The 26,080-nt window shown below is 49.1% G+C and overlaps 2 protein-coding genes across 5 annotated transcripts in view; one reads left to right on the forward strand and one right to left on the reverse strand.

Annotated features, from left to right (window-relative positions):
• The window catches only part of SPATA21 (spermatogenesis associated 21), a 26,156-nt gene extending 21,359 nt beyond the window's left edge, over nucleotides 1-4,797 (forward strand). The window contains exons 10-12 of the mRNA XM_028108330.2: nucleotides 2,931-3,103; nucleotides 4,011-4,188; nucleotides 4,740-4,797. Coding sequence (XP_027964131.2) covers nucleotides 2,931-3,103; nucleotides 4,011-4,188; nucleotides 4,740-4,797 — 409 coding nt within the window. The remainder of the gene's footprint in view (nucleotides 1-2,930; nucleotides 3,104-4,010; nucleotides 4,189-4,739) is intronic.
• Nucleotides 1,105-26,080, reverse strand: part of SZRD1 (SUZ RNA binding domain containing 1) — a 31,227-nt gene continuing 6,251 nt past the window's right edge. The window contains exons 2-4 of one of the 4 annotated variants that reach the window (XM_028108213.2): nucleotides 11,953-12,002; nucleotides 9,939-10,190; nucleotides 1,105-8,703 (exon numbers count right to left, since the gene is read on the reverse strand). In XM_028108213.2, coding sequence (XP_027964014.1) covers nucleotides 8,601-8,703; nucleotides 9,939-10,190; nucleotides 11,953-12,002 — 405 coding nt within the window. In that variant the 3' untranslated portion in view covers nucleotides 1,105-8,600. Of the gene's footprint in view, nucleotides 8,704-9,938; nucleotides 10,194-11,952; nucleotides 12,003-26,080 lie in introns of all 4 variants that reach the window. The other 3 variants (XM_028108212.2, XM_088022594.1, XM_088022595.1) reach the window with 3 other exon arrangements.

Below are 26,080 nucleotides of genomic sequence, written 5' to 3' on the forward strand. Positions count from 1 at the left end.
AAAAATTTAATGTGTACGTTGTTTAAAAAGCCAAATAGTCCAAAAAGGTTTATAATAAACCCTTGTAGTTCCCCACACCACCCTTCACCATGCTCCCCACTCCCTGAAGTCTCCCTTCCCAAGACAAATACTTTGACTCTCTCCTTACTTCGAAAACATATGCATGTACTACAATATTTTGGTTAGTGATTTTTTTGACTTGTATCTATTGACTTCCTATTATGGTATGGGTTTAGCTGTCTGATACAACCATCCCCTAAGTTCCCCTCTACCTATTCTAATATATTATCATTTTTTACTAAATAATTTGGGGGGGTTTCTATTATTATGGCTATGCAATTTTTAACAGCTGAGTATTTTATTATACTATGATTTCATTTCCTTGCCTTTCTAGTTCCTGAAGCTGACAACTGCCTTGATTTTGTTTTCTTTGTACTCATTAACCTGTGCCGCCTTCTTAGAGTTTCTTTTTCTTGGAGGCATGTTCTAAATAATTCCATTATTCTCACTTCTGGATTAATTTCTTTTTAAGCCTGTTGCTGAGCTGTCATCTTGGGGGTCTGTTGTCATCCTAGGAATTCTTTCTTCCTTTCCTCTGATTAGGATTCTCTGTTTGTTAGATTACATGCCTTACTCTTCCTTGGTTTGCTTAATCCTTCTTGGTTTGTTTGGTTTAGTTAAAAAAATAATGGAGGCATTTTCCCTAGTAGCTTTGTTTGGGTTAGAAAGGAAGTGATTCAACAACTAGTGCAGGAATGCCACCCCTATTCTGTCTCCTACACTATAGTGATCTAATCTAAACTCGTCCTTTATGACAGTTGCACTACCAACATGGGATCTCCCTTTACCATCTTCCTTTACTGTTGCTTCTCCTGTGTTGGAATTTCTGTTTTCTATATGTATATCTTCCTTTTCTGTTTTGGTTTATGCCCTCATTTTAGAAGAATATGTCCTCCAGTATCTTCCTGAGGAAAGAATGCAGGGGATACAAAATTTTTGAGATTTTATGTGTCTGCAAAAGTTTATTTATATTCCCACTGAGTAGTTTAGCTGGGTATAGAATTCTATATTGTTATATTAGTTCAGGAACAGACCCCGATGCACTACAGTTCAAACAAGATAGTTTATTTCTCTCTTATATTGACAGTCCAGAAGAAGCAGGCAGGAAGATGAGGCTGCCCAGCACACAGCTTATTGTTTCTTTCTAACTTATTGTCCCACCAATCCCTAGGTCAATCCTAAACCAATTTACCAGCAACACATCTGAATTCAAGACCGCGGGAAGGGGAGAGAAGTGGAGAGCAAGCAATGTCCTTTAAAACTGTGACCAAGAAAGTTGCACACATTTTGCTCATGTCCTTTGGCCCTTGTGGAGTGAAGTTATTTCTTGGTCATCTTTTTTACTCAACATGTTACATTTTCATTTACTAGTTTTACACAGGGGTCTAGATCCAACTTCCACGTGAAGGCTCTGGTATCCATTTTCTGTGTTCTATGTGTGAAGCTCATCAAAACCCCAAATTCCAGGCCCCAGAGATAGGCAAAGACCGTAGCAGAACCAGCAACTTAAGCCTTCAGTGTTTCCCAGCACCGAGTAGCATGCCCACCCCTCACCACTGCCTCAAAGCCCTGGATGGTCTGGCTCTGCCATCTTGCTGCCCACATCTCCCACTCTTCCTCACATACCAGGCTCTAGCCCCTCTGGCCTCCTTGCCATTCCTAGAGCTCACTGAGCTCTTTCCCACCTCCTTTCCACATGCCATTCCCTCTGCCTGAAAGACTGTTCCTCCAGAGATATCCATTTGACTTGCTCCCTCCCCTCATTCTGCTCAAATGTCACCACCTCTGAGACTTTTGCTGACCTCTGTGAGCAAAATAGCCCCTCATCACTACCCACTGTCCAGCTTTTACTTGCCCTCATTACACCCACCACTATCAACATGGTATTGTATTTATTTGTTCATGGTCTGACTCTCCCACTAGGTGCGTGCCTAGGTGGTCGATTTAGAAAGGAATTCCAGGGAGGAGCGAGAGAAGGAATGGGAACAGAGGGCCAATACAAGCATGTGTTGAGTCAACCACTCCCAGGATCTTCTGAGGAGTCTAGGGATAGTGGTTCAGAATTCTGTCAGGAGAAGAAAGAGAAACCTGTATACCTCGGCTGCTAGCTTCTTTGGTCAAGGGTGGCCCCCACCGTGGTTTCAGAGAAGCTCCAGGCAGGCGGCTTCTGAGGTGAGGCCACCTCAGACTGTCCCTGTGCAAAGCTGCTCCAAGTCCATGTGGAAGTAGTCACTGTGGCAGTGGCCGGAGTGAGAGAGGGGCTGGGACACTAGGAGGCAGGGACCTTCTATGGAGATCTCCTGCACTGCTTTCCCAAGCACCTAGATGCATGGCCAGCCTGCAGTAAACACCCACTGAGTATCTGCTGAATGCATGAGCGGAGCCGCAGTCTAGTGGGCGGGCGAGTAGCCGTGAGTCAAGAAAATAAAACTCAAATCTGGAAGATGAGCAGGTTAATCGCACAGCTGTCTTACAGAGCACTTGTACATCTAAGTAAAAATATCAGTGATGGAAAGCATAGGTGACACTGACCAGGCTCTTTCCATGGGCCACACTGCTGAGTGCTTGATGGGCCTTGTTATTTATTCCTAGAACGTGAAGACTGTTTGATCCATTTCCCCCAAGGGAAACCTGAAGCCCAGAGAAGTCATGTGACTTGCAGAGATAGGGTTGGGGTGACTGGAGTCCAAAGCAAGGCAGTGACAGGGAGTTAATGGCAGAGCTGGGACTAAAACCCAGGTCTCCTAACTCCTGGGCTTATGTCCCTGTCCCAGAGCTGGCCAGACAGAACAGGGGCTCAGAAAGAGGTGGGGGGAGAGGGCGTGAATTAAACACAGCCAGGCTGAGCTGGGCGGGCACTGCCTCCCCAGCTATTACCAGAAGAAGCTGAAGGAAGGCACCTCTAAGACCCGAGAGATGGAGTCGGCCACTGGCTGGCTGCGGTCCCAGAAGAAGCTTCCCTACAACCCCCAGCAGTCATACTTGGAAGTCCCAGAACGAAGGGTCCTCAGGATCCTGAGCCGGCTGAAGCAGCAGAGCTATGGTGAGGGCCTTGGGCACAGTGAGCACTCTGCTCTCCTTCCACCCTCCCCCCCCCGCCTCTTTCCCTGGGCCCACAGCCAGACCCAGGAGCTGAGAGACATGGTTTCCCACTTTGGGCTTAACTGTGTGCATTAGTCAATGGTCTGAAAATCACCACCCCACCTCTAGCCCTCTGACAAGGGCCTTCTGCACTCTTCCCTGGGGCTCAGCCCTGAGCACACGTTGGTCCCGAGAGCCTCCACCGAGCAGGGAGGGCGATTAGCAATCACAGCTCCACATTTACTGAATACCCACTGGGGTCACTGCCCATGCTAGGCCCTTTGTAGATGTGCCAGAATTTAGTGCTCACGATCACATATTTACCCCATGTTACAGATGAGAACAGTGAAACTGAGCAAGTTTAAGCCCAAGGCCCAGGGACCCACAGCTAACCTGTGTCAAGAAAGGGCAGTTTATACCCAGGTCTGACTCCAAAACCTGTGCTCTTTTCACTGGGCAAGGCTGCCTCCCTGTAAGAGCAGTTGCCATTGATTAAACTAGGAGTCCTACTGTGTGCCAAGTGATAGGCTAGGAGCTTTCCAGAGTCTCTCTAGTGTGCCTACCAGACTGCCAGGACCCAGCACAAAGATACGTGTTCCTGTGTAAGCTGTTACGAGCCCTTACACTGTGCTTGGCGTTCAGCGGCACGCTGCACACATATTATCCCTTTAATCCTCCTTGTCAGCTCTGTGAGGAGGGTACTCACCCCCAGCTTACACAGAGGCTCAGAGAGGTTAAGCGATTTGCCCCAAACCCACCCAGCTCAGGATGTGGCAAAGCTGGGATTTCAGCTGGGTCTGCCTGCCTCCCAAGGCTGGGCTTGTTCTGAGGCACTCCCCGCTCCTGCCTCCTCCTTCCTCCCTTGCCAGATGCCAACCTGCAGAGCCCCTACACGCAGGTGCCCTGTGTCCCACTCTGCCCTCGGCTGGAAAAGAAGATGACCCGTCGGAAGCAGGGTAGCCACTGCGTGCTGGACCCGTGCACCCCCACCAGCCTGGGCCCTGACATCCGGAGACTCCTCTTCCAGTCAGGATCTCAAGGAAGCAGGTGGGTGCCCAGAAGGCAGGAGCTCCAGCCCAGGCCCATCCCACCTCCTTTTTTCACAAGGCCCTGGCCTAACCCAAGGGGAATCCATCCTTCCAGGAGATGATGCCCGGGATACTGCTGCTCCAGGGAGGAAAAGGGGGAGAAGGGGGAAAGGATGGAAGCAGTAAGGAGCTAAGCTTTACTGAGGGCCCACGTGCTGCACCGACTGTGCTTAAGTTAGGGCACTTCTGCCTTGCTGTGCCCAGACTCAGTGGCACATACCGTCTTTCTCTCAGGCTGGTACCACCACGTAGGGGGTTAGCTCGCAAGTCCTTTGACCGAGTCTGACTCCACATAGGAGCGGTAGGAAACAGGCTTGACTGCTGGATGGAGGGAAGCTTCCCCTGCCAGTCCTCTTCTAGGCGCTTTGGGGGCAAAAGAACTCAGGACTTGCAATCAGTCCCCTGAGCCCAACTACGTGGCTCCATTGCTTCCCAAGGAAGCCACCTCTCCCCTGGGGCACCTGGGAATGGCTCATTTCCTCCCACCCTTCTCCTCACCTCTCTCCCTAGGGAACACAGCTCTGAGAGCAGAAAGTGGCTCAGCTCTGTGCCGGCTCAAACCCACTGACCTCTGGAGTCCTGACTCTGAGCAGCTGTTCAAGACCTGCAGGTGGACATGTCATTAGGCAGGTATCGCCGCTGGATTTTGCTTTTGCGGCCTGGTAAGCCAATAAACACCAAGAACCTTGGCCTGTGTGTCCAGTGCCAGGGGAGGCCCCCAGGTTTTCACCCCTCCACTTGGCTCTCAGAGTGCAGGGCCCCAGCCTCCCTCAGGCTTAGGAAACCCTGAGGCAAGACACACCTTGAAACCCTGCCGGGGTTGGGGATCCTGCTAGAGGGACCCTGGGTGCAAAGTTTTGACCTTCTATGCACTCTCAAAGCACAGAGCTGGGACTCTCTTCAGATAAGTGTCTCCCCCAAAGGCAGAGAGCATCTCTCCCCACTTGCTCGAAGGGAATGGTGGGGAAGATTCTGGACCCTAAAAGGGGTAGACAGACCCTGCAGAAGGGCAGAAGGGGTCTCAGCCATGCTCTCACCAAGACAGCCCCAGGACCCATGGGGGCCCTTCTCTTGGAACCTAAGGGTGTGTGGGTCTTTGCCCCCCACAACCCACACACCACCCCAGGCCTATTTCTCTAACAAAGGGAGAGCCCCTCCCTGGGACTGAGCAGAGGTAGCTCCCCCAGTGGTTAAACAAGCAGGCACAGCAAGAGGTTAGGAGGCCAGGGACTGAAATGAGGACAAGGCACTGACAAGTTTAAAACATGTATTTAAAATACAATTTATAAAATGCTTAATCTGCCGACTCAGGAGCCCGCGGTGCGGGGTGCGGGGGGTAGGCAGCTGCCCGCTAGACCAGCAGAGCAGGACTGCAGGGATGCGGCCCTCCCTCCCATGCCCTTCTGTTCAGACACCCAAGGGGCCCATGTGCACCCCTGGATCACACGACCAGAAAACAGGACCCCAGAGGTTTCCAGAGTCTCTGCTTACCAGGGAGGCTGGGGCAGCCCTGCCGGCCCATCCCTGAGCAGAGCATACCCACATGGGGCAGAGCAGGGTTTGGCCGGGCTGGACAGGGCAGGGCGGGGCGGGGCAGTGGGCTCTGGAAGGGGCTGATGGTAGCAGATAGGGTGTTGCCTCCTGCCTGCAGGTGGGGAGCACCCTGATTGAGTGGGCTGAGAAGGGTTGGTCACCAGGCCTGGACCCCCAGCTCCTTTGGTTATAGGCTGACATCAGAGTAGTGGCTCATGGGAAGCGGTTAGCTGGAAGGTCTGAGGCCTGGCTCATGGGGTCAAGGAGGAGCTGGGGGAAGGGGACAGTACCATGAAGGCAGATAAAGGGGCAGCAGCCTCAGGTTTCTGCCCCACCCCCACCCCCCTGGGGTTTTCCAAGCCAAAGCCTGCAGCTTACTTTAAAAAAAAAAAAAAAAAAAAAAAAAAAAAAAAGGCGCACTTAAGGAAAGTTACAGACAACTACCAAAAAAAAAAAAAAACCAACAAACAAAAAAAAACCCCCCGACACACAAAATCCAAACCATTCTCCCATCTCCCCTCCCGCCTCCCCCCAACATAATACAGTTCCTTGTTTTCATTTCTTTCTTTCTTTTTAAAAATTTCCTGCCACCTCTCCATCTGGGAAGCCAAGGGTACAACTGCTGGTGGGTGGTGGCAGGCACACAGCGGGCAAAGCCCCATCTTTGGCCAGAGGGAGGTGGGAACACCAGTCCCTACTACATCCTCAATCCACAGACACCCATCAGCTGACCTTCCTTTTGGTTCCCGCTACGGGAGAGGGGGGCAAGAACAGGTGGTCCCATTGGCTGAGCAATCAGTACTCCTGGCCATGCCACCTGGCCTACCTCTGTGCCCTTCTCCAACTGAAAGGACAGTCTCATCTCGGGCCAGAAACCACTATTACATGAGGGCTGGACACTGCATCCAGAAGGAGGAAACTTGGTCACAGGGCAGCGGAGCTATAAAGACAGTAGCCGACCTTCTTCCTTGCCCACTGCTGGGGGTCACCCCCTCACAACAGCCTCTGGGTACAACCCAGCAGCCTGTGGCTTCCTCATGACCGAAGCTCCGTCCGAGCTCTGCACACGTACAAGTTCCCGGCTGCTCACGGTCACAAGGCTGTGCTATGGACTAGCTGCGATTCCAACGGCAGCTGGCCCTTCCTCCTCAGTGGGAGCTGCAGTGGGACACGGCTTGCTGGGCCTGGCCTACATTCCCACAGGGCAAGGCTGAAAGCCAGATGAACCGAAGGTGGAGTGAGCCTGCAAAACCGAGCTTGTCACCTTGGCCACCGCAAGCTGCCCTAATCACAAAACGTCCTTCCATCCACTCCCAAACTCATCCGCTGAGTGGGAGGCTATCTGGCTGGCTGAGGGATAAGGCGCAGTGCAACGGAAGAGACCAGAAAGCCTGAGAGGACCCCGACTGTACACACACACACACACACACACACACACACACACAGCTGCTCTGCGCAGTTGCCCTTAGCCTCTTCCACCTTAAAGAGCCAAAGCAAATCTCTAGGCTCTAGGGACAGAGGGGAAACTGCCTTCATTCCAGGCCCTCGCTCTGGAAAAATGGGTGAAGGGTAGCCTGGGTCTATGGGGAACCAGTCTGTCACCACCAATCTTTGCAATGCACAGCTTGCCTTTTCCCAAATGAATGGTCAGCTCCCAAGGTAATGATTTCACAAAGGAAATGTACCAGGCATGGTTACCAAGCTGGTGCCATCAACAGAGATGGTGCTCCACAGACCCTTGAGAGTTTAAGCATTGCTGGAGTGGGAAGATCTAGCCACCTTCTGAGCACACTGGGCAGGAGGCTCAGAGTCCTGGAGCCACTCTCTCCTGGCTCTCCTCGGAGTAGCAAGTCTCAGCAAGACTGAGCAAGTCTCACATCCCTTACTTCCGAGCCCGGAGTGCATCTCACTCCCTGCTCTCTTCCAAAAGGAGCAAGCCTGGCTGGCAGGGAACCACCCTGAGGGGTATGGGAAGGGGAAGTCTGTTCACTTTCCCTATTTCCCAAAATACTAGAGGTGGGGTTGGCACCCTCCCCAGGCTCTCTGAGCCCGTACAGCTAGCTCAGTCTCCACGTAGGGCCTAGATGCCCCGGGACTCAGCTGAGGGAGGGAGATATAGGCATGGGGTGCTCATCTGTCCAGGGGGCTGCGGAGCCCTGCCCCTTCTCTGGGCGGCAGTAGGAATACAGAAGCTAAGCTCACCAAAGTCCTATTGGTTAATGTTCCTAGTGAATTTCCCAGAAACATTTTTAAGTAGACTACCAAACTACCCTTTCTCAATTAAAAATTCATTAAACTGCTAAAACCCCTCCCATGCACTTTTCCTTGCAAATCAGGTATTTGTATAAACAAACAAAACTAGGAAAGAGAAAAAAAAAAGAAAGGATACTTTCAAATGGAACTTGCTTTTAAGTGATGAAGACATGCACTTGCAGGTGGGTGGACGGGAATTCTCATCTGTGTTTTGAAATCCCAAATTAATGAGCATGATAAACTGTTATTGCTGGCACTGGCTTTACCCCAAGTGGCACTGTCTGACTCTCTACTCTGAGTCCTTCGTGGGTCCCCCCAACCCTCCCCTGACCCCCACCCTTTCCCTTTCCATTGACTTGGGACAGCCCTTGTAGACGTGCCAATCACAGTGGGAAGGGGGGGGAAGGAGGGAGGTCACAGTGCATGGGGTTCAAGGTCACAGTGGGCGGAGCAAAGGGGATCACAGTGCAAGTAAGTCAGGTCGTTCCCTCTGCTCAAGTCCAGCTGTCTGCCACAGCAGTGCGACCCGTGGCGGACGACCCAAGAGGCGGCGGCGGCAGCGGCGGCATCCTTTCCCACACGCATTTATCTGCGCTGTTTGAAGCCCTGTGACCCATCTGGACCCAAAGGCTGTCTGATCACATTATTGGGCTGCCTGCTGTCCTCAGGTTGGGAGATCCTGGTTGGCCTGGAGGGAAGAAGATCAGAGGGTGGCCTGAAAAAGGACATAAAAGAGGTCCCCAGATCTTAAAACTGCAGCTAGAGCACAAGGCAAAGTAGCCGTCAGCCAGCTCTGGCTCCCTCTCCGATGAGCAGACTCGGGATCTGCAAGCTGGGAAGCCCCTGTGGGCAGGTGAGGCAGGTGAGGCAGGTGGTCTATGTTCACCTGAGCAGTGGCAGCGCTCTTCCCCTGAATCTAGAGGGCAGGGGGAGTGCTCAAGGGCCCAGCTTGTCCAGAGGCTCCACAGAGCCTCTGGACAAGTTCAGCCTCCACAGAACTGCGTGGTGCAGACCCTTCAGGGTATCGGGCAGAGGTAGAGACCCCTAACCAGAGCTCAGGAGAGGGACCAGGCATCGGCCATGGCTACCCTCCTGCTTCTCTCCAAATCATGTGGCTAATGGTTGACTCATTTTAACATGGAAGACTACAAGGAAACAGACCTTTTCTAGGCTGCCAAGTGAAGGCTTAGAGGAGAATGGGAGTCTATCAAATTAATGAAGGGACAGGAAGAAGGTACATAGATTAGTTCAAGTCCCAGAATAGCAAACCCAACGAGGCCTCTCAAAGTCAGAAAGAGGCTATTTTAACAAATACTGCTTTAGCAGGAGGTGACAAATTTACATAATGCAACCTCTAGGACTGCAGAGAAAAAAAAAGTGCTGGGAACGAAAAAGGATTTAGAAAATGCACCAAACATCACAGAGAGCTATTGTAAGACCCGGAAGATAACATCTAAGCACTTCGTGGGGTACCATCCGCTGTGCCAGGCGGGGTTCTCAGAACACTACACATTTATTTGCACAACGAGTTGACAAGGGAGGTACTATCGTTATCCCATTTCCCCCACAGATGAGGCTATGAGGATACAGAGAGGTTAGGCAGCCGGAAGTGGAAGCAAATGGCAGATTTTGACTCAGAGTTTGTGTCTTTAACCTCTGTGCCACACTGCGCCCTCCCCACCCCCGTGCCCGCCTGCAGAGGTGGCAGAGCAGTAAGCCACGACCTCAAAGCTTGCAGTCCTGAGCCGAAGCAGCAGACCCTGAACTTGCCCACCAGGTCGGGCTTGGCAGCTGGAGCTGCCACGGTTCTAGAGCTGATTCTGCCCTCTTCTCACTACTCTGCCTGCAGCGAGGCTACTCCCCCTTCCACCTCGGAGCTGCCTGGCGGAGTGGTGGATGGTCAGCCCTGCTGGCTGCACTCACCTGTCGAGGATGGGTTTCTCTTGTTCCTCCTCGGGGCTGGCGCTGCCCAAGATCCGCTTCCGGGCCTCAGCGTACTCCGCCTCACGCTGCGCTAGGGACTTGACAGGAAGGGCTGGCCTGCTGGTGGAGTTGGGGCTGCTGACCACACCATTGCTGGTGGGCCTCTTGAGGATGCGGATCTGTGGAGGGGGCCCCGTGGGAAGGCTATCGTCCTGAATCACAATGGGCACTTTGGGAGGAGATTTGGATTTCCTGCTGACAAAGAGCAAATACAGCTTCACAAGTCTTACCCTTGACTCCAGAGGCCCCATCCATGTCCCTCACCCACCCCCTTCACTTCCCCTCCCTCCTCCTAATTCTTTTCATTATTCTCTGGCCTCTGACCAGACACCAAAACTCTCACTCCTCAAGAGGGGTTTCCCAAAAGAGCAACCTTGCCATAAGCTTATGTCGTCCTCAGGTCTGCTCCTCAGACCTAACCCCAGGCAAAGGGGGGCTGGAACAGCACCTCATTCTGGGACTTCTATCCCCCGGTTCACAGTCACATCAACCACTGTTTGGCCCCTGTGGCAAAACATTTCGTGCCCAGAATCCAATGACGTCAGTTAAAATCCCAACTTCCCTACACAGACCAGAGTGTAACAGGCTGGTGTAGTGGGACCCCTTAGCTGAGGGGTCAGCAAAGTGTTCACTCTAGCCATGGCCTTCCAGCACAGGTGCTCACACCAGTCAAACACTACAAAGGAGCCCACTCCACCATCCCTGCCTGGCACCAAGACGGGGTTTACCAAACCGCCTCAGCCTTCTGGTAAGTGACCTGTGCCTCCCAGAGACAAGCTACTCCAGACAACTGGATCATCTCTTCAGAAGAGTTTCTGAGCAGAGACACCTCCCTCACCATGGCTCCCTGGGATGCTGGACGCGGCGGGGCTGGGATAAAGGATAATCCTAGAAACAGTGCTTGGCAGTGCTCAGAGGAGAAGCATTGTCCAAGGCTGGTGGATGTGCACACCGGACAATGCGTCCACAAGGAGAGGTGGAAAACCACACAGGAAGGGAGAGAAACAAAAGCCACCAGGGAAAAAGGGATCCAGGCAGGAATGACGGCCCTTCAACAGCCACAAAGACCCTCCCCAGAGCAGCCCCAACTAGCTTCTCTTCAGAAGCCAACAGCCTACGGGGGCCTGTTTTCAGAGTCCCAGTTGGCAGGATGGGAAGGGGCTGGAGCAACTCAGCTGCTGCCAGGGGGACTGGAACAAGTCCCACGTGGGACAGGAATGGCGTGGCAAAGGGACTGTAACCAGACATCAGTGCAGTTGCTGAGACAAGCAGACAGACAAGGAGCCAGCAATCTGATCAGAGGCAGGGAGCCAGGAAACTAGTGGGTGGGCAGGGCACCATGGCGTCCCCTGGGGAATGATAAGCAAGTCCAGAGAGGTCCTCTCCTCCTCCTCCCTTCACTGTCCCTGTGGGAAGCCCACAGGTTACCTAAGTCCAAAGACAGACGGCTGAGGTCAACTTTCACATGCTCTGAAAACCACTTTCTCTGCTGTCTGGGTGGGGGAAAATATCCTTAAAAAGGTCTTTGAGAATTTCTGAGAATCTTCTCTTCCAGAATACCCCCATAATGCCCTCAGCCACCATGTACGTCATGGAGGGCCCAGAGAAATCATCTGTCCAACCTCTTTATGTCACAGAGAAAGAAACTGATGTCCAGAGGGGAAAACAGCTTGTCCCAAACCTCAGAGCAACTGGAACAGAGCCAGCCTAAAACCCAAGTTTTCTGACTTGTCACCTCCCCACTTTCCACCAGACCACCTCACACCGGGTACCTACTAAGTTAGAAGGCAGATGCAACAGTCCAGTCTCACTCTCAAAGCCTCCAGCCACATCCTGGAGGGACACGCTCAGGAACCTGCCCTGCTAACCCTAACGGCCACCTGGAGAACACCAATGACTGCCCAGCTCTCAACTGGCAGAGTGCATGAGCCCTCAGACCAGACAGCAGCCTTACCTCTCCTTTTGTGTGATCTTCAGTTTTTTTTCCAACCGTCTGTCTATTTCCTAGAGGAAAAAAATGTATATAAAAAGTGGAAAAAAATCTCTCTTAGATAAAAACTTATGTCTTTATTTTCAGAGCTAAGGATGGTGTCCTCTGAGCAGGGACATTAGTGTGCCCTTTGAGGTAACGGATGCAGACCTCCCTTTACTAGACTTGGGTTTGGAAACCTGACTCCCTAAAGGTTCATCTCCCTCCATCCCCATGGCCACGGTGATAGTTCTAGACCTCAGCATGCAGCTGGGTTCTTTGTATAGCTTCCGACTAGTCTCCTGGCCTCCAATCTGTCCTCCACAGAGCCACTCAAATCAACTTCCTACACAAAAATCTGGTTGTGTCACTTCCCCACTGAAATCCCTTCAATTGCTTGCCAGGTTAAGTCCAAGCTCCTAAGCACGCCTCGCCCCTAGCTTCCTTTATCTTCTGTTCCTGTTTTACATGACTATGAAACTGAGATGTTACTAAGCCCCAGAACCCAGCATGCTGATCCACCCGCCCGCAATAGCCTCCCCTTTGCAAACTTCCACTGACCCTGCAAACCCCACACTGACATCAGCCTTTGCGTGGTGAAATCCTCCCTGACCCCATACCCAGTTCATCTCAGACATTAAGCTCTCCCTTTTCCATTCCTTCATGAGCACAGGTTATCACCTATTTTACAGCCTCTTCTCCCCCACTGTTATGGACTTGAACTCTGTGACTGGCACCTTTACCTAACCAAAGGTCTAGAACAAAGCAGAAGCCTAACATCTGTGAAACTGGTTGGCAGTGAGCCCTCAGGCCCTCGGCACCAGGAACTCTGTGATGCTCCCATACCCTCACGCACAAGGGTCCACACACTGGACGGGGGGAAGCTATGTGCGGACAAAGACCAAACCTTCAGGCTCCTTGGCTGCCCCACTGCTTTTTCATACGAAACATCCCACTCAACTGTCCTCAGTGAGGACAAGAACATTTAGCTACTGGAGTAGGAAAAGGTGTATGAAAAATTATATTATTTCTCTGAAGAAAAGACTTGTAACAGTGGTTCTCAACGAGGACTGGCTTTCCCCCCAGGGAACATTTAGCAATGTCTGGAGACATTTTTGGATGTCCCTGCCAGAGGGGAGGTGCTAGTGGCAGCTAGTGGGTAGAGTCCAGGGACGCTATGCTGCGAAAATCCTATAATGCACAGAACAGCCCTCACAGCAAAGTATTACCTAGCCCCAAATGTTAGTAGTGCTGAAGTTGACAATCTTGACCTATAGGATATATGGGATTTTTCAAAGGAGTCTAGAACTTGCAAAATGTTAAGAATCACTGCCTTAACTGCCAGTAAAGTCTTTGAAATTTGCTGAGATCCACCTCAGGGCCAAGTGGGTAGCCAGTTTTCATGTTTCAAATGTCTTGAAAATGACTATTCTACAGTTGATGAGTACAGTTCAAGCTGGTTAACTATAATGTTCAGAACCTCTACATTCTTACTCATTTGTTAGGTTTACTGACTATGCAAAGAATCAAAGATTATTTTCTAGTAAATTACTGTTCATCATTATGAAATGATCTTCTTTGCCTTAAAATTTATTATTTAATATGAATAAAGCTGTGCCAGTTTTCTTTTGGTTAGTATTCCCCAGAATGTTTCTCTCTTTTCCTTCTCATCTTTCCCTCTTCTTATTTTTGTCTCCTGTAAACAATATGAAGCTTGACTCAGCATATGAAGCTAGATTTCAATCCAGTCTAATACCGACATTCATTCTGATTGGTGCTGAGCTGTGTTTAACATTGTTTGTCTTTATGACCTACCCGACACTCAACAACTGTTTGATGACTGACTGGCAAAGGTGCACCAAGAGTACAGGCATGACCTGGATGGTTTCTGGGAACTGACAGACGCCCAGAGAGTCTAGGCCCACAGCACTGACTGTATCAGAATTGTAATTCTTCTAAATTTTTTTAAATTAATACCGGTTGTTTGGCCTGAGTAGATCCTATGTCTCACATTAGTCTAAAGCCTGTTACCATGTAAGGGCTTTCCACAAATAACTTAGTTTTAAAGCTCCATACTGTATCATTTTGTTCCCATCTGAAAATGACACTTCTTACTCAAGTTTCTCCACCATAAATGCAAAGTTTACCATCTGTGGGATTTAGAGGCCCTCACACAGGGTCAGAACCAAATGCCTCCACGGGCCAGGCAAGTAACCCAAACTCCTTTTGCAGGAAGCACAGTGGGGAACTGAAGGGACTGCAAGGCACCAAAGGGCACTGGCCCTGCCTACAGACAGGCAGCAGAGCCTTGGCTGACATGACCAGAGCTGGTATTTTAAAATTCAAATAAAATAAAATAAAAAACAAATTCAAGATTTTTATGGGAAAGCTCTACATTTTTAAACTTCATTACATGAATTCTCACTTTCATATCACTATGATATAGCCAAATAAGGCATTTAGGCAAATGGGCTAATACATGAGTCAATTTTTTTTTTTAATGGTGGTAAAATACACATTACTTTAGCTGAATGTGAGAAGTCCCATCCAGGTTTCTCTCAGGAGAGCAAACTGCTTCCTTCTTTCTGTTGGGCCTGAGGGAAGATAGAGAATTTGCCCAGGCCCAGCAAATGGAGACTGGATAGAGAAAAGTCCTTTAAGAGGGCATTATGGACCATACCTGAGTGAAGGGGCCTCTGTCCCCAGACTAGATATACCTGACATATAAACAGCTGGCTTTAAAAATAATGCCTTACGTCAATATAATGCTTTACGGCTGTCAAATACACTTCCCCCAGACACTCATTTTCTGTTCACACCACCCCTGTCTGATAGACAAAAGAGCTTTTACCCCTTTCTGTCAGATGAAGGAATGTGGCTCAGGAAGGTTAAGAAACAAACCCAGTGTCACAAAGTAAACCACAGAGGCAGCCCAAGAACTGCGGCCTTTCGAGGCCCTCCCCGACGCCAGCACAGCTCCACAGCTGTTCAACCCCCTGGAGATGGTAAAGCCATTAGATCCTGATCTCTTCCTCATCTCCCCTGAATGTCACATCGCTCCGTGGCGCTCCAATGACTAGCGCTCCCATCAAACTCCATCACACCAGGCAGGATGGCTTATCAGAGTTGAGCAGGAATCCTTCCATCAGATTAGAGAATGGGATATAAATCCAACAGCTTTGGGAGAAAGCTGATCCTGACCATGTCCGGACGGCCAGCTGGACACCAGTGTGCCCAGAGCTGGCCCCGCTAAGAGGGAGTGCCCTGCTGGCAAATGGAGAGAGCGCTGCAGCTCCCTCTGGCGTCTGTCCAGGTATCATGAGTCAGAACATTCTCTTTTGGGACAAGGCCTTGCAATTGAGCTGCTCTCAGTCTCGTGCTCTGAAGAGCTGCACCAAGCCAAAACTTTCCTACGGGGTGCACTACAAGGAGAATGCTTGTCTCCTCCAGAGACAAGTGGAGCCCAGTGGAATTAAACAGGTCTCAGAATGCTGCATGAGGAAGCATCTAGATGTGGGCCCCAACAAGAAACCTTATCACCTAAGGGCACCTTCTCTTTTCATAAGGATGAACAGAACCCTGGTCCAAGGTCAAGACTTCTGTGTTAGAGGTCCAAACTCCACACGCAGTGAAAGAAACCCATATATAAGCTCATCACTCTATGACTTCTCGGAGCGACGAGAGGTCACCAGGACACAAGCAGGTGTTAGGGCACAAGCACATCAGAGGTGAAGTGCTAAGAAAAGTTTGATTTCCCATGACTGTTCCTGGAAAGGCTAGCTATTTTTGGTCAAGTAGCACTGAGCAGACTCCAGAAGATGATGCCCTGTGCTCTGTTAAGAGGTCCGTGGTCTCCTCTTTGGGTCAAAACCCAAGCAAAAGCTCTGTTCCTACTAACAGATACAGGTATCACTTGCCCAGTGGGGCTACATCTCTACAAAATGAGGTACACCCTTCTTGGTCCGAGAGAACAAGCAAAACCAGAAGGAAGGAGTGAAGGCAGGAGGTCATGAAGAACCACAGTGGGGAGCAAGGTAGTTCTGGACAGGGCCAGTCCCTTATGGGAGGTAAAGGAGAGGCCCCAGCCACAAGGTGAATGAAGTCAAGATGCAACGAAGCAACATCTGCAAATTCCACTCATCTGAGGAAGAAGCACAGCTTCACTGGCTGCTGATGCCCTTAACCTTGCAGTGACTGTCTTTGTGAGCTCCCACAGAAAGCTGGGGGATGGAGGCACACGAGGGAAAGAGCAGGGACGGGGCCGTCCCAGCCTATTCTGTTACACAGCCACCATCTTCCAAAGGATTAAAGGAGACAAAGAGGAAAGGGATGAATCTGCAAGGGGAGGCAAATTAGCAGGAAGAGGTGGATGAGAAAGGAAAAAAACCAAAGTGGGAAGCGGAGAGAAGAGGCAGAAAGGCAAAGAAGAGCAGTAACTGGGCTGCTCCGGGCCTCGGTGCAAAGTACAGCTCGGCCCCATTTGTACCCTCAGGCCTGAACATTCAAGAAACAGACTATCGGTTTACCTGGGGGTGATGACACCCTGGGGGACTGATTCAAACTAGCCAAACTCACAAGAGGCAGAGTGAACAAACCCAAATCCTCCTCTGCTACACTGTGGGGGTGGAGAGGGTGGCCACCCTTTCTGGTGCCTGACCTTCTGCTGCCCCCCGCCCCCCGCCGCCATAGTGCCAGAGGAGCGGACTACCCTGCTCCACCACTGCATCTCTCCTCTGATAACCAGAATCCCCGGTCACCAACACAATCAACACAATTCCTAAGATTTCAAGAAATCTTATATCAAATGGAGATTCCTGACTCCAAGTTAGGAAATAACCTCTTTTTATCAGCAGAAGTTACTATTTAAGTGACTCTTCTCAGATAATTTGCTTCTCTTTGTCAGTTTCCATTTCAGAAGATGACACTTTCTGACTTTCAAATTCAAGGAATAACGACTGGTTTTGGACTCTTTGTGACCATGTACCACAGATTTGTCTGGTCTTGTGCAGCTACCCCAAACTGGGGAGCACACATCTGCAGACAGACACTGGGTGGAATCTAAAAAGAGACAGGAACCCCACACGTACAGGGTTTCTCTCAGAACTGAAGCCTGACAGGTCCTGATGAACACAATGCCACCGTTTCAGAAAAAAGCACAGGAGATGCTGGGAAGGAGGAGAAAGCAGGCCTTCATTCCAACATTTCTGGCCCTGAACTCCCAGCACCAGCGACAGCGCCAGGCTGGGCCTGATCTCTCTATGTCTTGGGCACGACCCCAGCATCCACTCCCTCCTGTGTCCCCAGCAAGGCACCTATGTCTCCCATACCACACATCTGCATGAGATTCTGCCTGTTCTTACAAGGGCCCCAATTTCACTTAGGAGTGAAACACAAGAATTTACAGCTAGAGCCAGCAAAATCTGGTTTAAAACTATCAGATAAAAAGGTCTCTGTACTTTTGGAGGACACCACTGGCCATTTCAAATCCAGGCGTGTAATCCACAGACACTTCTCCAAACCACCCCCACCCCAACTCTTGGTTTTTTTGTTCCCAACAATTTCATTTTTTAAGCTTTTATTCATTTATTTCAGAGAGGGAGGGAGAGGGAATGAGCTGAGCGGGGGAGGGGCTGAGGGAGAAGCAGACTCCCCACTGAGCAGGGAGTTCGATGTGGGAGCTCGATCCCAGGAACCAGAGATCATGACCTGAGCGGAAGGCAGATGCTTAACTGAACCAACTGAGTCCCACACCAACTCTGTTAACTGTATGTTTTAGCCCCGCTTGCCTTGTTTCTCTCCGTCAGTGGCTTGAGAGTGACAGTGCTTACTCTACCGCCGCTGGCTAACTCCAGGGAGAGAAGCCCTCAAAGTTTTACCATGCCAGGTTTGATCAAACCCATGTTTCATTCAGGATCACCATCAGGATCAAAACATTAACTCAACTCCTGGGCAAACACTATTGGTTAAGTCAAAAACAAAACAAAAAACCCCCCTGAAAGGTGGGACGCCTGGCTGGCTCAGTCAGTGGGGCATATGGCTCTTGATCGCAGGGTAGTAGGTTCGAACCCCATTCTGGGTATACAGACTACTTAAAAATAAAATCTTTAGGGGCGCCTGGGTGGCTCAGTCCGTTAAGCAGCTGCCTTCGGCTCAGGTCATGATCCCAGGGTCCTGGGATTGAGCCCCACATGGGGCTCCCTGCTCAGCGGGGAGCCTGCTTCTCCCTCTCCCTCTGCCTGCCTCTCTGCCTACTTGTTCTATCTCTCTGTCAAATAAATAAATAAAATCTTTAAAAAAATAGGGGCACCTGGGTGGCTCAGTCCGTTAAGCATCTGCCTTCGGCTCAGGTCATGATCCTGGGGTCCTGGGATCCAGCCCCACATCGGGCTCCCTGCTCAGATGGGAGTCTGCTTTTCCCTCCCCTCCCCCACCCAGTGCTCTCTCCCTCTCTGTCAAAATAAATAAAACCTTAAAAAACAAAAACAAAACAAAGATCTATTTAAAATAAACAAAATAAAATCTTTAAAAAGGCAGCATTCAGAAGTTGAGACACAAGACCATCAAGGCCATGAATTCATTGGCTGCCTTTTTAATACAGACACATTAGTGTATTGGAAGGTTCTATTTCCCACAATACACTCTTCCATTCTGTTATTCCCTTAGCAAGGAAAAAGATTCCACTTTAAGTGGGTTACTGTGGGGGCACAGGATATAGTTTTAAAATTCCCTCCCTAAGGAAGTCCATGCTTTGCTAATGTATCTCAAAGGTGTCCTTTTGCTTCACTGTGACAAAAAGCTGGAAAGAAGCATTTGTGGAAAATCTACTATAAGGTAGGAGATGTGTCAGATGCTGGACCCCCAGAGGTCAGGCAATCATCATTGGAAGAGGAGAGCCCAGCCAGGAGGGAGAAGACAGATAAGGGAACCACAGTTGCTACATCAGCTGTACGAACAGTGTTTTTGGAAGAGAAATGGAGAGCAAGTGATCCTGCAACGAGGAGTCAGGGAAAACTGCAGAGACCTAAAGAACAAAAGTGTCAAGGAAAAGGGAGGGGTATAAAAAAATCGAGCGGAAAGATGAAAACATGAAGAGAAGGAAAGGAAAAAAGGAAAGGGACCCCAAATAAGAGATTTCCTAAATTGAAAAACTTCTGAGATTACTTGAGCTGAAGTAGGCAATGGCTTTTATTAGCTGATATGAACACTACTCAAAAAGCTGCTGCAGAAAGTCGGCTATACTTCACTGGGCCAGCAAGGTAAGAATTTGAAGAAACCAGGGGCACCAGAAAACCGTGAAGGGCTTTGGCGGAGTGTGTGTAAAGACAAAACAAATCGTACTTCCCTGGAAAGGAAAACTGCTTCCTGCTTTCCTTCCCAAGTTCACTGGGGCTTTCAGGATCTCTCTGCACCTGCCCAGGAAGAGGAAATCCTTTGGGCATACTCTCCAGCTACGCCCCCCCCCCGCCCCCCCCCCCCCGTCCAGTGGCCACCACACATGGCCAGTCCCAACAGAGCTGTGCTGTAAGTGCCAAATGCACAGCAGGTTTCCCAGACTTAGTCCAAAAATAGTGTAAAATAGCTCATTAACCTATTATCAGTATTGATTACATGGTGACATGATACTATTTGGGGTATACTGCATTCCGTTTAAAATATTAAAATTAGGGGCACTTGGCTGACTCAGTGGGTAGAGCATGTGACTCTTATTCTCAGGGTCGTGAGTTTGAGCCACCCTCCCCCCACTTGTTGGGTATAGAGGTTAAGTAAATAAAACTTTTAAAAAATACTAAAATTAATCCCACCTATTTCTTTTTACTTTTTAAATGTGGCTTTGAGGAGCGCCTGGGTGGCTCAGATGGTTAAATGTGGCTTTGAGGAATTTTTAAATTACATGTGTGGCTTGCATGGTACTTCCTTGGACAACACTGCTTGAGATCTAACTTTAGAATAAGATGTATCTATCTGTTATACGTTTAATCTTTCAGCAACTAGCAACTTAATTCCTTAGAGACCCAAGGGGCATGTTGTTTACTGATGTGCAAAACCTACTCTGGTGAGTCCTGTCATTTTGGCATGACAGCAACTAGCACTTACCCAGTGCCCAACGTTTGGTCCAGGCCCAGCTCTGAGTAACACTCACCACCTTGGGTCAAACTAGCTCTGAAACTGCTGTTGTTGGGAGTCACCAAAGACCTCCACTGCTGCCAAATTCAATGGTAAATTCTACATCCTCACTTCACTCAACCTCTCCGCATCATCCAACACTGCTCAAAACTCCTTCCTTAAAGCATGTTCTTTCTTTTTTTTTTTAGGGGGTGAAGGGAGGGTCAGAGGGAGAGAGAGAATCCCAAGCAGGCTCCACAGTAAGTGTAGAGCCCGACACAAGGTTCAATCCCACAACCCTAAGATCATGACTAGGGCTGAAATCAAGAGTTGGACACTCAGCTGACTGAGCCACCCAGCTGCCCTTTTTAAATTTTTTTCTTTAATTTTTATTGTTATGTTAATCACCATACATTACATCATTAGTTTTTGATGCAGTGTTCCATGATTCATTGTTTGCGTATAACACCCAGTGCTCCACGCAGAATGTGCCCTCTTTAATACCCATCACCAGGCTGACCCATCCCCCCACCCCCCTCCCCTCTAGAACCCTCAGTTTGTTTTTCAGAGTCCATTGTCTCTCATGGTTCGTCTCCCCCTCCGATTTCCCCCCCTTCATTCTTCCCCTCCTGCTATCTTCTTCTTTTTTTTTTCCTTAACATATATTGCATTATTTGTTTCAGAGGTACAGATCTGTGATTCAACAGTCTTGCACAATTCACAGCGCTCACCATAGCACATACCCTCCCCAATGTCTATCACCCAGCCACCCCATCCCTCCCACCCCACCCACGCTCTAGCAACCCTCAGTTTGTTTCCTGAGATTAAGAATTCCTCATATCGGCGAGGTCATATGATACATGTCTTTTTCTGATTGACTTATTTCACTCAGCATAACACCCTCCCAGTTCCATCCACGTCGTTGCACATGGCAAGATCTCATTTCCTTTTGATGGCTGCATAGTATTCCATTGTGTGTGTGTGTGTGTGTGTGTGTGTGTGTGTGTGTGTGTGTGTGTGTGTGTATACACCACATCTTCTTTATCCATTCATCTGTCGATGGACATTCTTGGCTCTTTCCACAGTTTGGCTATTGTGGACGCTGCTGCTATAAACATCGGGTGCACGTACCCTTGGATCCCTACATTTGTATCTTTGGGGTAAATACCCAGTAGTGCAACTGCTGGATCGTATGGTAGCTCTATTTTCAACTTTTTGAGGAACCTCCATACTTCCAGAGTGGTTGCACCACCAGCTGCCCCTCTTAAAGCATCTTCTATACCAGCCTCCCAGATCCCACCTCCCACAGTCTCCTCCTACCTCCCTGGTAGCTCCTCTCACACCCCGTATTTGATTTCTTTTGCAACAGGATAGGCTCCTCTTCCTATCCAGACCTCCCGAGGTAGGAGAGTTTGCCCCTCTCCTCTTCTATAGCTCTGCTGGCCTATTCAGTGATCTCATCTAGTTCCACATTTTCTTTTTTTTTAAAGATTTTTTTATTTGAGAGAGGGAGTGAGCATGAGCGGGGGGAGAAGCAGAGGCAGAGGGAGAAGCAGACTCCCCGCTAAGCAGGGAGCCCAACGTGGGACTCGATCCGGGGACTCTGGAATCATGACCCAAGTTGAAGGCAGATGCTTAACCGGGTGAGCCCCCCAGACGCCCCTCCACAGCTTTATAGACATCAATATACAACTGCTGACTCGATATGCCCACCCTAATTTCACAAGGGACCTAACCTTACCAGGTCCAAAACCAAACTCTTGATTTCATTCACTCACCCAAGTCTGCTTCTCCCACATTCCCTCCACTTAGCCCATCTCAGAAATTCCAGTCTTCCCACAGCTCAGGCCAAATACTCTGGAGTTAACTCTGATGCCTCTTTCATACCCCACATCAGAACTTGTTGATGCTACTTCCAAAACATGTCCTGAATTTTCTCAACACTTCTGCTGCTATGACCTCCCTGGTCCAAATTACCACAGTCCTTGAATGGACAGCTGAAATAGCATTCTCATCAGTCTGTTTCTACTCTTTCCCCTACAGTTTATTTTACACACAGCAGCCAGAATGATCCTTTTAAAAACCAAGTCAGTCTCTGCTCAACACCCTCATATTGCTTCCTATTTCAAGGTAATACCCACCATGGCCTAGTAGTCTCTACAGGATCTGGCTCCTTGCTACCTCTGACTTCTTCTCCTACCACTCTGCACTATTAGCCCCCACTGTTCCTCATATAAAACAAGCATGCTCCAGCCTCAGGACATTTGCACTTGCTGTTCCCTCTGCCCGAAATGCACTTCCACCAGTGTCTGCACACTTGCTTTCTTATTTCCTTCGGTCTCTCTGCCTATCTTTATGGAGAGGCTTTCTCTGACCTTCCCCCCCCCCCACAACAAAACGGCACTTCTGCCAGCCACTTTTTATGCTCCTTATCTGTTTTATTTTTCTTCATTGTGTATGTGTATAAAATATTATTGTTTTACTGTCCATCTTTCTCCACTAGAAAGCAAGCTTTATGAGAAGAAACTTCATTCACTACAGTTGTCCATAGTGCCTAAAATAGTATCCAACATATGAATTAATGAACCATCCTATGAAACAGGATTTTAGAAACATAATTTTTAAAAAAGATTTTATTTATTGGGGCACCTGGGTGGCTCAGTCATTGGGCGTCTGCCTCCAGCTCAGGTTGTGATCCCAGAGTCCTGGGATTGAGCCCTCCATCAGGCTCCCTGCTCTGCGGGAAGCCTGCTTCTCCCTCTCCCACTCCCCCTGCTTGTGTTCCCTCTCTGTGTCTCTGTCAAATAAATAAATAAAATCTTGAAAAAAAATTTTTATTTATTTACTTGAGAGAGAGACAGCGTGCACAAGCAGGGGGAGAGGAACAGGCAGAGGGAGAAGCAGGCTCCCCGCTGAGCAGGGAGCCTGACATGGGGCTCGATCCCAGGACCCCAGGATCATGACCCGAGCCAAAGGCAGACACTTAACTGACTAAGCCACCCAGGTGCCCCTGAAACAGGATTTTAGAGATATATTCCCATTTCACAAATGATTTAGAAACTGATTCCAAGAGGTTATTTAACTCAGCCATGGTTCCATTGCTAGTATGGAGTGGAGCCAGAATTTGAAATGGGTCTATCTGGGTCCAAAGGCAGCAACACCATCCATATTCTAAGGCTCTAAGGGGGCTCCTGGATGTCACAGCTGGTTGGGCATCCAACTCTGTTTTGGCTCAGGGTCGTGAGATCAAGCCCCGAGTCAGGCTCTATGCTCAGCATGAAATCTGCTCGGGACTCTCTCCCTCCCTCTCCCTCTGCCCCTCCCCACCACTCGTTCTCATCTCTCTCTCTCAAATAAATAACTATTTAAAAAACAGAAACAAACAAACAAACAAAAAAAAAATAAGAGCTAAGGCCGCTGTAGGCCTTTCTCAGCAGTGGTGGCCGCAGCAGCATTCTGCAAGCACCTGCCGCAGGTTCATGTAAGGAAGGCACTGTGCCCTCCCTTCACCGCCTCTCATACTCAGCACAATCCAAGGGATGTACAGCAGCCTTGCTACACACTCAGAGGTTAAATGACTTGCCTAAGGCCACTCATCTAGTAAGTGACAAAACTGAACCCTAAATCTCAAGAGGAGGAAGCAAAAGGGTTCAGGAGCTGGCTAGTGGGTGGCCACAGGAACTACCAAGCAGGATAAAGGCTGACAGAGAACACCAACCTGCCTCCCCTACACCTCAGGCCAGGTTAGTGCAAGCTCAGGGTTCCTACGGAAGGACTACAGCAGTGGCAGATCACAACAAAGTCCAGATATTAAATCTGTGAAAAAGTACCCAAAAAGAAGTAATTCTTCAACAGAGAACAAGCCTTACAATTGAGATGTATCTCAAGCTGGATACATCTCAGAAACTATGAGTTGCCATATTGAGACACTGTTTCCTTCTGCTTCCAGTACCTCTTCAAAGGGCTCCATGGGGGGGGGGGGGGGGCGGGGCGGAATCCATGCAACCCTTTCCTTTAAAGGTGCAGAACAGGCAGCAGTAGGAATAATGGTGGTGAGCCCTATCCTTGGAATAAAATAGCGGGTAGAATCTAACGGGGCTCCCCTTTCTCCAAGTTTATTACTGTTTTTCCCTTCCAACTTGTACAGAAAAGAGTGTGTTAGTCCTCAGGCGCAGCAATAAAAGAGACCCCTCAGCCAGTCTCAGGAATTTCCCACTCCTCCCAGACAGAGGCTGTACTGGAGTGGCTGGGGAGCTGGAGAACAACGTCCTCCCGTTCACAGCAATGGCACTCTGTGCCCTGACATCTGCCTTTGCAGGACACTTTACTAAGTGCTTCACTCAGCTCTTACCATCAGGCAAAGCAAGATTTTATTAACCTAAGTTTACAAAAGAAGAAAATGAAGCTGAGAGAAAGATAGGCAGTGATTTGCCCAAAAACCAGACCTGGCACCTAAACCTTTAGCCTAGCCTTCTGACTTTTGTTATTATTGCCATGGACGGAGGAAGTGGGTCACTAACTGACAGAAGTGACTACTCTTTCTTCCTTTTATTAAAGAAGACAGAAAGGCTCCTCTCCCAAAGGAAATATGCATTTGGACTCTGGGGAATGGCACAAAATCATTCTTACCTCCCCTCTACACCACCACAAGGGTTTATCCAAACACCCAAGGGCAGTGTCATCAAAGGCTAGTTAGAATCATGGTACTAAGCAAGGGCAGCAAACACAATGCCTCCAGGGCCAAGCCAATAAAGCCAGCAGGACAGAACACAAGAGGTTACATAATACATAAAGTGCGGACTCCAGAGGAGAGGAGAGGAGATCAACCAAGACCCAGGTAAAGGCATTCAAACTCAATATATAAAAAACAATGTGCATCCCAAAGAGTATATAGGTTGAATACCCAAGAGCTGCCAGTTTGCAACTACGGATACAGAGATCCTTAAGACAGCAGGCAGAGTTGTTAAATCTTCTCAAGAGTTCTGAGCAAAACTTATTTATATTATCTCTTTTCACCTGCCCAGATGTTAAAAAGTTATTTCCCACTTATGATCGAGATTTCAACCAGCATGTCACTTGCCATCAGTGTTCACTGTTTTTAGTGTTACAACTAACAGCAGCATCATCCTCTCGGCTCTCAAGAACCAAATTCGAGATTCTCGGACAGGAAATTTAGTACCTCACCATCAGGTTACAGAGGCAGAAGGTCAATCCCCGGTGAGACAAGTAACTACCTCAAAGGAACCAGCAACTAAATATCCTAAGGCACTGAACTGGTTAATTATCTGCTGAAAAGCAAAGGTAAACAGTCCAGAATGCTCCCTGAGAGTGTGGGCTCAGGATGCCAATAGCTGAGCTGAGATGGACCAAGTGATTTCCCCTCCTGGACACTAGGAATAAAAACACCTCCACATCAGTAAGTCACAGAGACTGACTGGGAAGATGAATGTACAAATGTACTCCACCCAGCCTGTAGTGAGAACTTAAGATGCTAACAAGCCCTTCCAAAAGGGGACTGTGGGATTTGGGAGTTTGCAGGCTTACGGTCAGAGTCCATTCACGAGCGAGTCATGCAGCCAGGTAGCAAAAACAGAACTGACAGCTGGAGGGTCACAAATGCCTGTACAAGCCAAGAAGGCCAGAGCATGAGGGCTGGGAATTTGGCTCTCATGGTCTAGGAAGAGTGGTGACAATCCTGACCTCTCCAGATTCGAGTCATAACTATCCTGTACAATCACATCTAAGGATCACAACCCTAAGGAATGCAATTTCAATGTACATATTATTCCTTTTAGAAAAGAATGACTGTTATTTCCTGTGTTCATTTTATAAGGGCAAGAGTTTTGGGTGTGGGGAGGGGATGACTTACTGGGAGGGACTTTTTTTTTGGGGGGGGGAGGGACATTTTTTTTTAAAGATTTTTTATTTATTTGAGAGAGAGAATGAGATAGAGAGAGAGCATGAGAGGGGGGAGGGTCAGAGGGAGAAGCAGACTCCCCACTGAGCAGGA

The sequence above is a fragment of the Eumetopias jubatus genome, unplaced genomic scaffold, assembly GCF_037043125.1.
Source record: "Eumetopias jubatus isolate StellerSeaLion01/CBP00866 unplaced genomic scaffold, mEumJub1_p1.0 scaffold_4, whole genome shotgun sequence".
Taxonomy (NCBI): domain Eukaryota; kingdom Metazoa; phylum Chordata; class Mammalia; order Carnivora; family Otariidae; genus Eumetopias; species Eumetopias jubatus.